Source organism: Bombina bombina, chromosome 4 (genome assembly GCF_027579735.1).
Source record: "Bombina bombina isolate aBomBom1 chromosome 4, aBomBom1.pri, whole genome shotgun sequence".
NCBI classification, from domain to species: domain Eukaryota; kingdom Metazoa; phylum Chordata; class Amphibia; order Anura; family Bombinatoridae; genus Bombina; species Bombina bombina.
Genome location: NC_069502.1, coordinates 472,473,289 through 472,488,288, shown reverse-complemented (window position 1 = coordinate 472,488,288; position 15,000 = coordinate 472,473,289). Strand labels below are relative to the sequence as shown.

The following is a 15,000-nucleotide window of genomic DNA, read 5'->3' as shown; positions in this document are numbered from 1 at the left end:
CATATATAAACATTATATATACATACATAGGGGCCTATTTATTTTAGTGCAAGCAGACATGATCTGCTATTGCGGATCATGTCCGCTGCACATCGATAAATGCCAACAGCATTCGCTCTCAGCATTTATATTGCACCAGCAGTTCTTGTGCAGATTTGCGGCCAATCGGGCGCTAGCAGGGGGTGTCAATCAAGTGGACAGGTTATAGAGCAGCGGTCTTTAGACCGCTGCTTTATAACTTCTGTTTCCGGTGAGCCTGAAGGCTCGCTGGAAACACTGGGCATCAAGCTCCATACGGAGCTTGATAAATATGCCCCATAGTCTTTTTTAGACATGTATATTCATGTATCTCTATGTTAAAGCCCTTTGCATGTCTTTTTTTTTCTAACGCCTGAGACTTCATATCTTTGAGCCCTTAGAACGTTTTTGTGCAATATTTTTTACATATTTTTATTAGATAGTGTTATTAAGAGTGTAACTACGCTTTTAAATATAATTTGCATGTGTTTTGCACAACTTTTTTGACTCGATTAACATTCAACTAAAGCTCTGATGTGTGCCATGTGCCATGTGCGTTAAATTTAATAACACCCAAGGGAACAAGTTTACTAAAAATCTTTAACAAGCACACTACTTACGACACACACAAAGACCTACAATAAAACCCTTATCGTTGGTGCACAACACTTACCATGCCGCTGGTAATCTAGCTCATAATTATAAAAAATGATGCTGGTGACCTCTATCATGTGGCTAGACACTAATGAAAATATATCAAGTGATATCAGTAGTAATGACCTGCCATGTGATAAGTGAAGTCACTGAAGATGACCTGTCCTATATCACTTAATTAGTAGATACACAAGGCATAACATATCTTTTGTTAAAGGGATACTAAACCCACTTTTTTTGTGATTCAGATAGAGCATGCAATTTTAAGCAACTATCTAATTTACTCCTATAATCAAGTTTTCTTCATACGCTAAGGAGCTGGCCCATTCAGAAACTGGGTTGTGCTTGCTGATTGGTGGCTAAATGTACCAATCAATCAGCAAGTGCTATCCCGTGTTCTGAACCAACATTGGGCCGGCTCCTTTGCTTAGATTCCTGCTTTTTCAAATAAAAATATCAAGAAAACAAAGACAAATTGATAATAGGAGTAAATTAGATAGTTGCTTAAAATTGCATGCTCTATTTGAATCTTGAAAGAAAAAAATTTGGTTTTAGTATCCCTTTAATGATTGGTGAAGTCACTAGTAATGACGTATGTCATGTAAGTGAAGTCATGTGATTAATGAAGTCATTAGTTATTAACATTTGTCATGGGATTATTGAAGCCACTAGGCATTGCTATGCATAATTGGATTTATTATTAAGTCATTGGTAAATTGTTTATAACCCTGATCTGCTGATTACTGAACTGCACATCATATTGTGTGATTATTACAAACCTTTGATACCAGGATACTTTCATTTCTTCAGTGTAGTATTTCATGAAACAGTGGAATCTGATTCCTTCAGCTGTACATTGGATCTTTAGTTCAGAAGCAGATGATCCTAAACAATAAAGAATAGAAACACACCATATGATTTTCTGCATGTGCTTGCCCTTAGTATTGCTTGTCTAGAGATAATGAATATATGTGCGTAATTCGTTATTGTAAGCACAGCTATTTTTAGGTGTCAGAGAAATGTATGCATTACATGCTCAGATGGTAATATTTGAAGCAGATTGAATTACTGACTTTAATTTATTCTTGACAACCCCTCCACAAGGAACCAGACAACTATAATAAGACTTTTATGTTCTTCTGTTCTTGCACTCTATTATTCTTTCAAAACAACCTTATTGTACTTTTCCATTTTAACAAGGAGCTCTTCGACAAAATATGTCCCAAATGCATTTATTTTCCAAGAGTGATAAACACTCAGTAATTTCAGTAATTATCTTTCTAAAAGACTGCTCAGCTCATCTGCTAACCGCTTTGGCAGTTGTTTGCAATGTTTTGAATGTACTGTATCTTCGTGGATAAGGACTTTTTGAGCAAGATGTATCAATAGCTTTCAAAGATTTCAAATGAGAGTTGCTTAGAGCATGCAACACTTTTTATAGAGAGACACACACTATTGTTTGTTAGCATTTTAATGTTGCAGTCTGTTTAACCCTTTGGCTGCTAAGCCATTTTCCAATTGGGTGCTAAGCTGGTTTTGAGCTTTTTTTATTTTTACTTTTTTTAAATATATTTATTTTTAACTTTTTAACTTTTTTCCCAGATCTCCAAGACTTATAGTTTAGGGGATTACCTTTCCAATGGTGGGTCTTGGGGGGTCTGTAGCTGCTTAGATGCCTGAGATACAGGCTTCTAAGCAGGCTGCCCCTATTTCCCTATACTTGTCCATTGTCAACTTTAAAGTGAATGTAAATTTATATGATAAAGTGCCCGGTTTTTAAAAATCAGATTAAAATGTAAATTTCATCAAAATTTACATTTCGCTCGTGTTGTGAAAATACTTACCTTTTAATCTTGACAGCCGCTTCATCCCTTCCCCCGCCTGTCGCAAAGCTTTTTCCCGGGTCTAAAATGAGGAATCAGGCTTCCTCCAATCATGACACTGATTCCCCTGGGGGGTAAGCCGTGATTGGAGGATGACCGTTCCGTCATTTCTTATATATGAAGAGGCTTGTGATGACCGGGAGAATCTCTGGAGTGGTTGCAAGTATTTTCACAACACAAGTAAAATGTAAATTTTGATGAAATAATGTGCCCCTGTTTTTATCGGATTTTTAAAAACTGGGCACTTTATTATCTAAATTTACATTCACTTTAAATAAAGTTGCGCAGTGAAGTCATCACGTCATTACACGTGATATCACCGCACCAAACGTGAAGCCCCGCCAATGCCTGTCACTATACAGGCCAGATCGCAGGGGTGGGAGCCAGTGGGAGTCCCCAGATTGCCCTCAAGGTGGATGAGTGCAAGCGACAGCTCTGAACTGTCGTCAGCACCTGACTGGGACAATTTGTGATGGCTCAGAGTTGTTTCTAGCACTCAATGGCCTCTAGTTATCAAGCTGTCAACCTCAAATACGCTGGAATTCTGCAGCTTTTTTGTGGCAAGGCTGATTCGCCTAAGTTATCAAGCCCTGCTGCCCGGCAAAAGTAGAATATAGTGACGTAAGCTTCGAACCGCTGGACTCAGTCCGACACAGATCGATTCTTACATCACTCCAGATGTTCCGAATGCAACTTTTGGGAGTTATCAAATGACTACCAGGTACGCTCGGTACTTTTCCGGCCTAGCGTACCTGGTTTTCAATCCGCCGCCCTGGAGGCGGCGGATCCCATAGGAATCAATGGGAGTCTGACCATAGCGAAAGTTCATGTTCGCTGCTGCCCGACATCCCATTGATTCCTATGGGAGCTGTCTACACCTAACACCCTAACATGTACCCTGAGTCTAACCACCCCTAATCTGACCCCCTACACCTCCGCCACCTATATTAAACATGGTAACCCCTAAACCGCCGCTCCCGGAGCCCACCGCCACTCTAATAAACTGATTAACCCCTAAACCGCCGCTCCCGGACCCCGCCGCCACTTACATAATACCTATAAACCCCTCTCCGGCCCCCCTATACTGCCGCCACCTATAATAAATTTATTAACCCCTATCCTGCCGATCCGTACCCCACCGCAACTAAATAAATTGTTTAACCCCTAAACCACCGCTCCCGCCACCTATATTAAACTTACTAACCCCTAATCTGCCCCCCCTACACCGTCGCCACCTATAATAAATTTATTAACCCCTATCCTGCCCCCCTATACCGCCATCTATATTAAACTAATTTACCCCTAAACATAAGTCTAACACTAACCCTAACACCCCCCTAACTTAAATATTATTTTAATAAATCTAAATAAAATTACTATTATTAACTAAATTAATCCTATTTAAAACTAAATACTTACCTATAAAATAAACCATAATATAGCTACAATATAACTAATAATTATATTGTAGCTATTTTAGGATTTATTTTTATTTTACAGGCAAATTTCAATTTATTTTATCTAGGCACAATAGCAATTAAATAGTTATTAACTATTTAATAGCTACCTAGTTAAAATAAAGACAAATTTATCTGTAAAATAAAAACTAACCTAAGTTACAATTAAACCTAACACTACACTATCATTAAATAAATTATTCCTATTTAAAACTAAATACTTACCTGTAAAATAAACCCTAAGATAGCTACAATGTAATTAATAATTACATTGTAGCTATTTTAGGATTTATATTTATTTTACCGGTAACTTTGTATTTATTTTAACTAGGTAGAATAGTTATTAAATAGTTATTAACTATTTAATAACTATCTAGCTAAAAGAAATACAAAATTACCTGTAAAATTAAACCTAACACTACACTATCATTAAATAAATTAAATTAATTAACTACAAATACCTTCTATTAAATACAAGTAAATAAACTAACTAAAGTACAAAAAATAAAAAAAAACAAGTTACAAAGATTTTTAAGCTAATTACACCTAATCTAAGCCCCCTAATAAAATAACAAAGCCTCCCAAAATAAAAAATGCCCTACCCTATTCTAAATTACGAAAGTTAACAGCTCTATTACCTTACCAGCCCTTAAAAGGGCCTTTTGCGGGGCATGCCCCAAAGTAATCAGATCTTTTGCATGTACAAAAAAATACAACCCCCCAACATTAAAACCCACCACCCACATACCCCTACTCTAACCCACCCAAACCCCCCTTAAAAAAAAAACTAACACTAACCCCCTGAAGATCATCCTACCTTTAGCCGTCTTCAGCCAGCCGACCACCAAAGAGGACATCCGCAGCGGCTGAAGTCATCATCCAAGGGGCGCTGAAGAGGTCTTCCATCCGATAGAAGTCTTAATCCATGCGGCATCTTCAATATTCATCCATCCGGAGTGGAGCGGAGCCTTCTTCAAATGAGCCGACACGGAGCCATCCTCTTCAAACGACGCCTACCCGAAGAATGAATATTCCTTTAAGTGACGTCATCCAAGATGGGGTCCCTCAAATTCCGATTGGCTGATAGGATTCTATCAGCCAATCGGAATAAAGGTAGGAAAAATCTGATTGGCTGATCCAATCAGCCAATCAGATTGAGCTTGCATTGTATTGGCTGATCGGAACAGCCAATAGAATGCAAGCTCAATCTGATTGGCTGATTGGATCAGACAATTGTATTGAACTTGAATCTGATTGGCTGATTGGATCAGCCAACCAGATTGTTCCTACCTTAATTCCGATTGGCTGATAGAATCATATCAGACAATCGGAATTCGAGGGACGCCATCTTGGATGACGTCACTTAAAAGAATATCTATTCGTTGGGTAGGCATCGTTGGAAGAGGATGGCTCCGCGTCGGCTCGTTTGAAGAAGGCTCCGCTCCGCATGGATGAAGACTTCTATCGGATGGAAGACCTCTTCAGCGCCCCTTGGATGATGACTTCGGCTGCTGCGGATGTCCTTTTCTGTTCCATCGGTGGTCGGCTGGCTGAAGACGACTAAAGGTAGGATGATCTTCAGGAGGTTAGTGTTAGGTTTTTTAAGGGGGGTTTGGGTGGGTTAGAGTAGGGGTATGTGGGTGGTGGGTTTTAATGTTGGGGGGGGTTGTATTTTTTTATACATGCAAAAGAGCTGATTACTTTGGGGCATGCCCCGCAAAAGGCCCTTTTAAGGGCTGGTAAGGTAATAGAGCTGTTCACTTTCATAATTTAGAATAGGGTAGGGCATTTTTTTTTATTTTGGGGGGCTTTGTTATTTTATTAGGGGGCTTAGATTAGGTGAAATTAGCTTAAAAATCTTGTAATATTTTTTTATTTTTTGTACTTTAGTTAGTTTATTTAATTGTATTTAATTGTAGGTATTTGTAGTTAATGAATTTAATTTATTTAATGATAGTGTAGTGTTAGGTTTAATTTTACAGGTCATTTTGTATTTCTTTTAGCTAGGTAGTTATTAAATAGTTGATAACTATTTAATAACTATTCTACCTAGTTAAAATAAATACAAAGTTACCTGTAAAATAAATATAAATCCTAAAATAACCACAATGTATGTATGTTATTAATTACATTGTAGCTATCTTAGGGTTTATTTTACAGGTAAGTATTTAGTTTTAAATAGGAATAATTTAGTTAATGATAGTGTAGTGTTAGGTGTAATTGTAACTTAGGTTAGTTTTTATTTTACAGGTAAATTTGTCTTTATTTTAACTAGGTAGCTATTAAATAGTTAATAACTATTTAATAGCTATTGTGCCTAGTTAAAATAAATTTAAATTTGCCTGTAAAATAAAAATAAATCCTAAAATAGCTACAATATAATTATTAGTAATATTGTACCTATATTAGGGTTTATTTTATAGGTAAGTATTTAGTTTTAAATAGGAATAACTAATTTAATAAGAGTAATATTTATTTAGATTTATTTAATTAATATTTAAGTTAGGGGGGGTGTTAGGGTTAGGGTTAGACTTAGGTTTAGGGGTTAATCAGGGGTTAATCATTTTATTATAGGTTGCGCCAGTATAGGGGGGCAGGATAGGGGTTAATAAATTTATTATAGGTGGTGACGATGTAGGGGGGGCAGATTAGGGGTTAGTAAGTTTAATATAGGTGGATTCGGGGTCCGGGAGCGGTGGTTTAGAGGGTTAAAAATTTATTTAGTTGCGGCGGGGTGCGGGATCGGCAGGATAGGGGTTAATAAATTTATTATAGGTGGCAGCGGTATAGGGGGGGCAGGATAGGGGTTAATAGGTATTATGTAGGTGGCAGCGGGGTCCGGGAGCGGCGGTTTAGGGGTTAATCAGTTTATTAGAGTGGCAGTGGGCTCCGGGAGCTGCAGTTTAGGGGTTAATACATTTATTATAGTTGCAGCGGGGTCTAGGAGCGGCGGTTTAGGGGTTAATAACTTTATTTAGTTGCGGGGGGCTCAGGGGGCGCCGATATAGGGGGTAGAACAGTGTAATTTAGTGTGTGTGCTTAGTGACAGCTTATCAATAAAGCTGGGAAAAAGCCGAAGAGCAGCGAGATCGGATGAGTGATAACTATCACAGTCCAGTGCTCATCGCCCCGTATTTGGTGCGCGGCTTTTTCACAGCTTTTTTGATAACTTTGGCGAGCGTATTCACGTCTGCGGCAGCCATGTGAGGTGAGCTTAGGCGGGCGTATTGGGGCCGGCGAAGGCAGGTAAGTAGACGGCTTGATAACTAGATGCCAATGGGTTAAAGTGACACAATATTTATATGGTATATCACTTGAAATTGATTCAGTATAACTGCAAAAAGATGACAAGAAAATATTACATGGACATCTCATCATGTAAAAAAGAAAGATATTTTACCTCAACATGTCTTCATCTTACAATAGCAAATGCTCAGTGAACAGTTATCCTTCAGTTACTGTCCAGCTGCAGGTTGAAGAAGAAACAAAAGCAATAGCCAAGCAGCATCAGCAGTGCTAAGGTCATGCTTTGCTGTGATCTCATGAGATTTTACTGAAATACTGTGATATTTCATAGTAAACTTCATGTCCGTGCCTACACATGCCAGATGCACAGTCCTTTGCAAGTCCCTGGACTAGCATCCTGATTGGCTGCTTAAAATCCATTTACAATGAGATGTGGCTACTGAGGAAATTTTTAGGTAAATTGAGATGATCCAATGACATTTTATAGTCAGCTTTTTGCAGATATGCTGCATTTCTTTCAAGTGCTTTAACTTTTGGGTATCATGACCCTTTAATCTTTTTTATGCTCAGTAGATATCAATGTATATACATGTAGAGGAATATTATGCTAAATATTATTAAATGCTGCATTTGTGAGATAAAGGGGACGATTTATCAAGCTCAGTATAGAGCTTGATGCCCCTGTTTCCGCACGAGCCTTCTCGCACGAGACTGCTGCTCTGCTGCTTCATAACTTGTCTGCCTACTCTGAGGCCGCGGACAGAAATCAACCTGATCGAATAACATTATTAAATGCTGCATTTGTGAGATAAAGGGGCCGATTTATCAAGCTCGGTATGGAGCTTAATGCCCCTGTTTCCGCACGAGCCTTCCGTCTCGCCGGAAACAGAAGTTATGAAGCAGCGGTCTAAAGACCGCTGATTCATAACTTGTCTGCCTACTCTGAGGCGGCGGACAGAAATCAACCTGATTGAATATGATCCGGTTGATTGACACCCCCTGCTAGTGGCCGCAAATCTGCAAGGGGCTTGCATTGCACCAGCAGTTCACAAAAACTGATGAAACAGTGTGTTACACTGAGAAACGCGTTGCTGTTTTTTTTATCATTTTAATAAACTTTTAAAATTAGTTTATCAACCCTCTTTCTGCTGCCGACCATTTTTTCCCAAATTAGGGACTCATCCTCCTTTTTGGAGCTGTGGACTCTCTTCCCAGGCCTCTGGACTTGTGGGACTGACCATCGCTGTACAGAACTCCTCTGTGGTTTCTCTGGACTCTCCCTGGCAAGACGAGGATTCCTCTTCTATCTACTGGTCTACCGGACGACGTGTGGTTCCGGACTGCTGGTATTGCACATCTGTGCTTTACACTTTGTGAGTAGGATTCTTCTACCATTCCTGTATTTACATTTGAATTACCTTTTGATCTGCACTATGTGGCGCCCTCTATTTTGATTTGTTTAGATTTTATGCCCCAAAGAAATCAGCTCTTTGCCTGTAAAAAAAACACAATACCACCCCCCAACATTACAACCCACCACCCACATACCCCTACTCTAACCCAAACCCCCCTTAAATAAACCTAACACTACCCCCTGAAGATCTCCCTACCTTGAGTCCTGTTCACCCAGCCGGGCACCGATGAACCAAAAGAAGACATCCGGAGCGGCAGAAGTCTTCATCCTATCCGGGCAGAAGAGGACATCCGGACCAGCAGACATCTTCATCCAAGCGGCATCTTCTATCTTCATCCATCCGACGAGGAGCGGCTCCATCTTCAAGACCTCCGGCGCGGAACATCCTTCTTCAACGACGACTAGACGACGAATGAAGGTTCCTTTAAGTGACGTCATCCAAGATGGCGTCCCTCGAATTCCAATTGGCTGATAGGATTCTATCAGCCAATCGGAATTAAGGTAGGAAAAATCTGATTGGCTGATTAAATCAGCTAATCAGATTCAAGTTCAATCGGATTGGCTGATCCAATCAGCCAATCAGATTGAGCTTGCATTCTATTGGCTGATCGGAAACGCTCCGGTTGTTAATAATAACGCTGCTTTTGACGGCTAACGCAGAACTCTAAATCTAGCCGAGAGAGAGACAAAATGTGTCCTTTTAAGGTACAGGCCATAAAACCCTTATCTAAGCCATCCTGCAGGAATTGTAGAATTCAAACATTTAAACCTCGCTTCACACATTAAGAAAGATAAGCTTTCCATACCTTGTGATAAATTCTCCTAGTAACTTGCTTACAAGCCTGAATCAGAGTTTCAACCACTGAATCAGAAAAAAGAACCTCTGAGAAAGGATTAACTGTTCAATCTCCAAGCAGTCAAATTGATAGAGTAAAGATTTTAAGAAAAGAAAAGACCTTGAGAAAACAGATCTGGACAATGAGGAGCACTGGGCATTTGAATCAGATAAGCATACCATGTCCTGTGAGGCCAAGCAGGAGCTATTAGAATTGCTGAAGTATGTTCTTGTTTAATCTGAGCAATCACCTTCGGGAGAAAAAAAAATTGGTGGGAAAACAGACCAAATGAAATGGTCAAGGGACTGCAAATGCATCTAGCAGCTCTGCTTGAGAGTCCCTGGAACTTTCTCCATATTTAGGTAGTTTGTGATTCAGACGAGACGCCATTAGGTCTATCTCTGTTTGTGTGCAAGCTGACACTTGGACTTCTTAAAAACTGGACTGGTGGTTAAAAACTATGTCCATGTATTTTTAAAGGGACATGAAAACCAAAATGTTTATTTTATGATTGATTGCAATTAGCATGTGAGTTGGAAAAAAAAAAGACATTTGTTTAAAATTGTGAGCACAAAGTAAAAAAATTTTGTGGCCGCACTTTAGACATCGTGACCGCACTAAATTCTTCTCCCCATAGACTTCTATAGGGCACTGAAAAAAAACAAAGCTATTAATTGTTACTTGTGCGATAACCTGACCCTGCGCTAGACTGAACCCTGCCAACTGAACTAAACCCCAAGGTGTTAAGGAACACTTTACATTCCTTTATTTTATTTAAAAATAAAAATATTTTTTTAAACAAAGAATATAAGAATTTTGATTATTTCTATTCAAAACACATTAAAAATGATATTGCATGTTTAAAGATATATATATATATATATATATATATATATATATATATATATATATATATATATATATATATATATATATATATATATATATATATACAGGGAGTGCAGAATTATTAGGCAAGTTGTATTTTTGAGGATTCATTTTATTATTGAACAACAACCATGTTCTCAATGAACCCAAAAAACTCATTAATATCAAAGCTGAATATTTTTGGAAGTAGTTTTTAGTTTGTTTTTAGTTTTAGCTATTTTAGGGGGATATCTGTGTGTGCAGGTGACTATTACTGTGCATAATTATTAGGCAACTTAACAAAAAACAAATATATACCCATTTCAATTATTTATTTTTACCAGTGAAACCAATATAACATCTCAACATTCACAAATATACATTTCTGACATTCAAAAACAAAACAAAAACATTCAGTGACCAATATAGCCACCTTTCTTTGCAAGGACACTCAAAAGCCTGCCATCCATGGATTCTGTCAGTGTTATGATCTGTTCACCATCAACATTGCGTGCAGCAGCAACCACAGCCTCCCAGACACTGTTCAGAGAGGTGTACTGTTTTCCCTCCTTGTAAATCTCACATTTGATGATGGACCACAGGTTCTCAAAGGGGTTCAGATCAGGTGAACAAGGAGGCCATGTCATTAGATTTTCTTCTTTTATACCCTTTCTTGCCAGCCACGCTGTGGAGTACTTGGACGCGTGTGATGGAGCATTGTCCTGCATGAAAATCATGTTTTTCTTGAAGGATGCAGACTTCTTCCTGTACCACTGCTTGAAGAAGGTGTCTTCCAGAAACTGGCAGTAGGACTGGGAGTTGAGCTTGACTCCATCCTCAACCCGAAAAGGCCCCACAAGCTCATCTTTGATGATACCAGCCCAAACCAGTACTCCACCTCCACCTTGCTGGCGTCTGAGTCGGACTGGAGCTCTCTGCCCTTTACCAATCCAGCCACGGGCCCATCCATCTGGCCCATCAAGACTCACTCTCATTTCATCAGTCCATAAAACCTTAGAAAAATCAGTCTTGAGATATTTCTTGGCCCAGTCTTGACGTTTCAGCTTGTGTGTCTTGTTCAGTGGTGGTCATCTTTCAGCCTTTCTTACCTTGGCCATGTCTCTGAGTATTGCACACCTTGTGCTTTTGGGCACTCCAGTGATGTTGCAGCTCTGAAATATGGCCAAACTGGTGGCAAGTGGCATCTTGGCAGCTGCACGCTTGACTTTTCTCAGATCATGGGCAGTTATTTTGCGCATTGGTTTTTCCACACGCTTCTTGCGACCCTGTTGACTATTTTGAATGAAACGCTTGATTGTTCGATGATCACGCTTCCGAAGCTTTGCAATTTTAAGAGTGCTGCATCCCTCTGCAAGATATCTCACTATTTTTGACTTTTCTGAGCCTGTCAAGTCCTTCTTTTGACCCATTTTGCCAAAGGAAAGGAAGTTGCCTAATAATTATGCACACCTGATATAGGGTGTTGATGTCATTAGACCACACCCCTTCTCATTACAGAGATGCACATCACCTAATATGCTTAATTGGTAGTAGGCTTTCGAGCCTATACAGCTTGGAGTAAGACAACATGCATAAAGAGGATGATGTGGTCAAAATACTCATTTGCCTAATAATTCTGCACTCCCTGTATATATATATATACAGTATATACAGTATATACAGTATATACAGTATATATATATATATATATATATATATATATATATATATATATATATATCAATGAACAGATGGCTGCACTCACTGGTCCTTTTCAAACATATTTATTTCTGTGACGTTTCGGGGACCGTATCCCCTTCCTCAGACCGTCTGAGGAAGGGGATACGGTCCCCGAAACGTCACAGAAATAAATATGTTTGAAAAGGACCAGTGAGTGCAGCCATCTGTTCATTGATATTATTCATTTTTCTTGCTTGCACCCTGGCATGTGTTTTTTGTAAGTGAGAGTGCTCTCCTGTTGCTAATATATATATATATATATATATATATATATATATATATATATATATATATATATATATATATATATATGTGTGTGTGTGTATATATATATATATATATATACTTTGGGCTTTACCCAGAGCTGCTTGGGTAATCCTAGGATTACCCAGATTTTGGACTTTACCCGTAACATATATATGTATGTATGTGTGAACAAACAAATTTATACTTTTGTATATATATTTATATATATATATATATATATATATATATATATATATATATATACATACACATACACACATGTATGTGCCAGTGTCCAAGGGCTAAGGCCACTGTGCCATATACCATTTCCCATTTCCCAATTAACCATTTTAAAAACTTTTTATTACAGTGTATATACAGTATGTGTTATACTTTATTTTAATGTGTTTTTGATGTGTTTTGTGCAGCTTTTTTTTAACCTTTATACTTTACTTCAAATCGTGCTAAACATTCTAGCTCAGTTTCGACTTTTGCTCAAGCATGTTAGTTCTCTAGTAAGCACACCATGTACTTGTAATATCAAGTCATGCACTAATGTTATTGCGGTCCAGCGATATCACGGCTCGCACTATCATTAGACCGCCACTTGTAATCTGGCCCTGGTTTAGCCAATGACAAGAGGCTTATATAAGCAGTCACCAATCAGCAGCTTACTCCCAGTAGCTCACTGCTTTTCTTGAGCCTACCTAGGTATGCTTTTCAAAAATGGATACAAAGAGAAGAAATCATATTAGATAATAAAAGTATATTGGAAAGTTATTTAAAATCACATGTTCTATCTGTCTTTCTGATTGGCTGTTCAAAGTTAGGCTATTTTTTAATTCTACACCAAAATGGGGCTGTAAACTAGCTATGCTGCAAAACAGATTCAAGATTTCTAAATATTAGATCCATTTTTTTAATCATTTTTTTTATGCGAGAGACATTCCCGGAAAATAAAACCAATATGGAAGTTCCAGTCATTACAGCCCTCTTTCATATGGTACGTATTGTAATCATCATAGGTAAAAAGTAAGCTCTTCCCTTGTTTTGCATAATAAAATGTATCATTGCTTGCAAAGAATGATATGCTATTTTGGATTAACATAGCTACAACCTTTATGCATAATATATTTCATAAGCATTTGACACCTCAATGGTCTATTTTGTCTGTAATTTATGCGTGCTTACTCTGCCTTCTCAATCTGCACATATGTAGAGCTCAGTGAAAAGATTGAACATAAAAAATACACATTAGTCAGCAAGACTTTAAGAGTACAGATGAGCAAAAGAACATTAGCATATTCATTTTTATACCTAGTAAAAGTAAATTTAAAGTGAGGAGAAAAGCTTTAAAATAAATTTTGAGGAAGAGCTTTGTAATTACTCAGGGGAGTTTTAGAGTGGAAAGCAGAAAATTAAAAAGGTGAAGTTTATATTCCTATGTCTACTGAGCTAGTAATGCAATAAAGGTTTGTCTTCTACAATTGTTAAGAGACGAAAAAGTATTAAGGTCTTTTAAAAATCTATTATATAATTTTCAGTTCTCACAGATGTTATGATTCATTGATTTTCAAAAAAAAAAAAAAAAGTGCTGTATATTGCACAAAGTGAATGAAAAATTGCAAACAAAGTCGAAGTATTACATAGTTCCAGTATAAAAGCTACAGCTGGGTACTATAATAAAAAAAAATCACTGTTATATGAAGATAAGGGTAGTTTGCTACAAACGGTCGGCTGCATTCATGTTATCTTTCTAGCACTGACAATTTTTTAACAGAACCATTTTTAAGTATTTGAAATATACTGCATTTCCAAAATGAGTTTTATATATCAGTTTAAAGGGATAGTTCAGTTTATAAATAAAATGCTCTTTTCCATTAGAACATTATATATTGGGACAGATTCCTTTAGCATGTGTTTAACCTTGCAAAAATGTAAAAGTTGTGCTCCTATGCTACTCTAGCTGAGAATATAGCTGGTGATCCAATGAGAAGCAGGCATACATGCATATTCTCCAATTACTGTCAAAATCCTCCTCTCAACTAGAATGGACATGCAACAGGAGTGCAACTTTGAGTTTATGTATTTTATTTTAGATACAAGGTCTAAATTGTGCTCTTTGCAAATCTGACTGGATTCATTTAAATGTTTTACTACAAATTAAAAACACTGCCTGGAACCAGCGAAACTGTTAATGCCACTCCAATTTGTACTAAAGAGTGGATACATGATAAACCTTAACTGAATTAGAGGATTGGAATAGCATAGGAATCTGGGGAGTGAAAGGGAGCAGTTTTTTTTTTTTTACTCTTTGTGTATCTTCATTTAGATCCAAGAGACCATATGATGAACAGAAAACATAACTTGAGAAGCACTGATCATGATCGCCAGTAGCCAATAAAAACATATTATTCATCCATGTATAAACAGTTGTTTGATTACAGTGGTTACTGTATTCAAAACCTTAATTTTTTTTAATATTATAAGAATATTCAGATTGGCAGGTATCTAACACTAATAAATCATTACCCACATGTGCCTATGAAATACATTAAATATTGTCTATCTCTTCTAAGAGACTCAGAGCAATACAAGTATATATTAGATAGTGCAACATACAAGTACATTTATTTACA

The 15,000-nt window shown here is 37.6% G+C and overlaps 1 protein-coding gene across 3 annotated transcripts in view; it reads right to left on the bottom strand.

Annotated features, from left to right (window-relative positions):
- The window catches only part of MYOM2 (myomesin 2), a 302,384-nt gene that overhangs the window by 19,690 nt on the left and 267,694 nt on the right, over positions 1–15,000 (bottom strand). For all 3 annotated transcript variants that reach the window (XM_053710368.1, XM_053710369.1, XM_053710370.1), the window contains one exon: positions 1,452–1,557. In XM_053710368.1, coding sequence (XP_053566343.1) covers positions 1,452–1,557 — 106 coding nt within the window. The remainder of the gene's footprint in view (positions 1–1,451; positions 1,558–15,000) is intronic.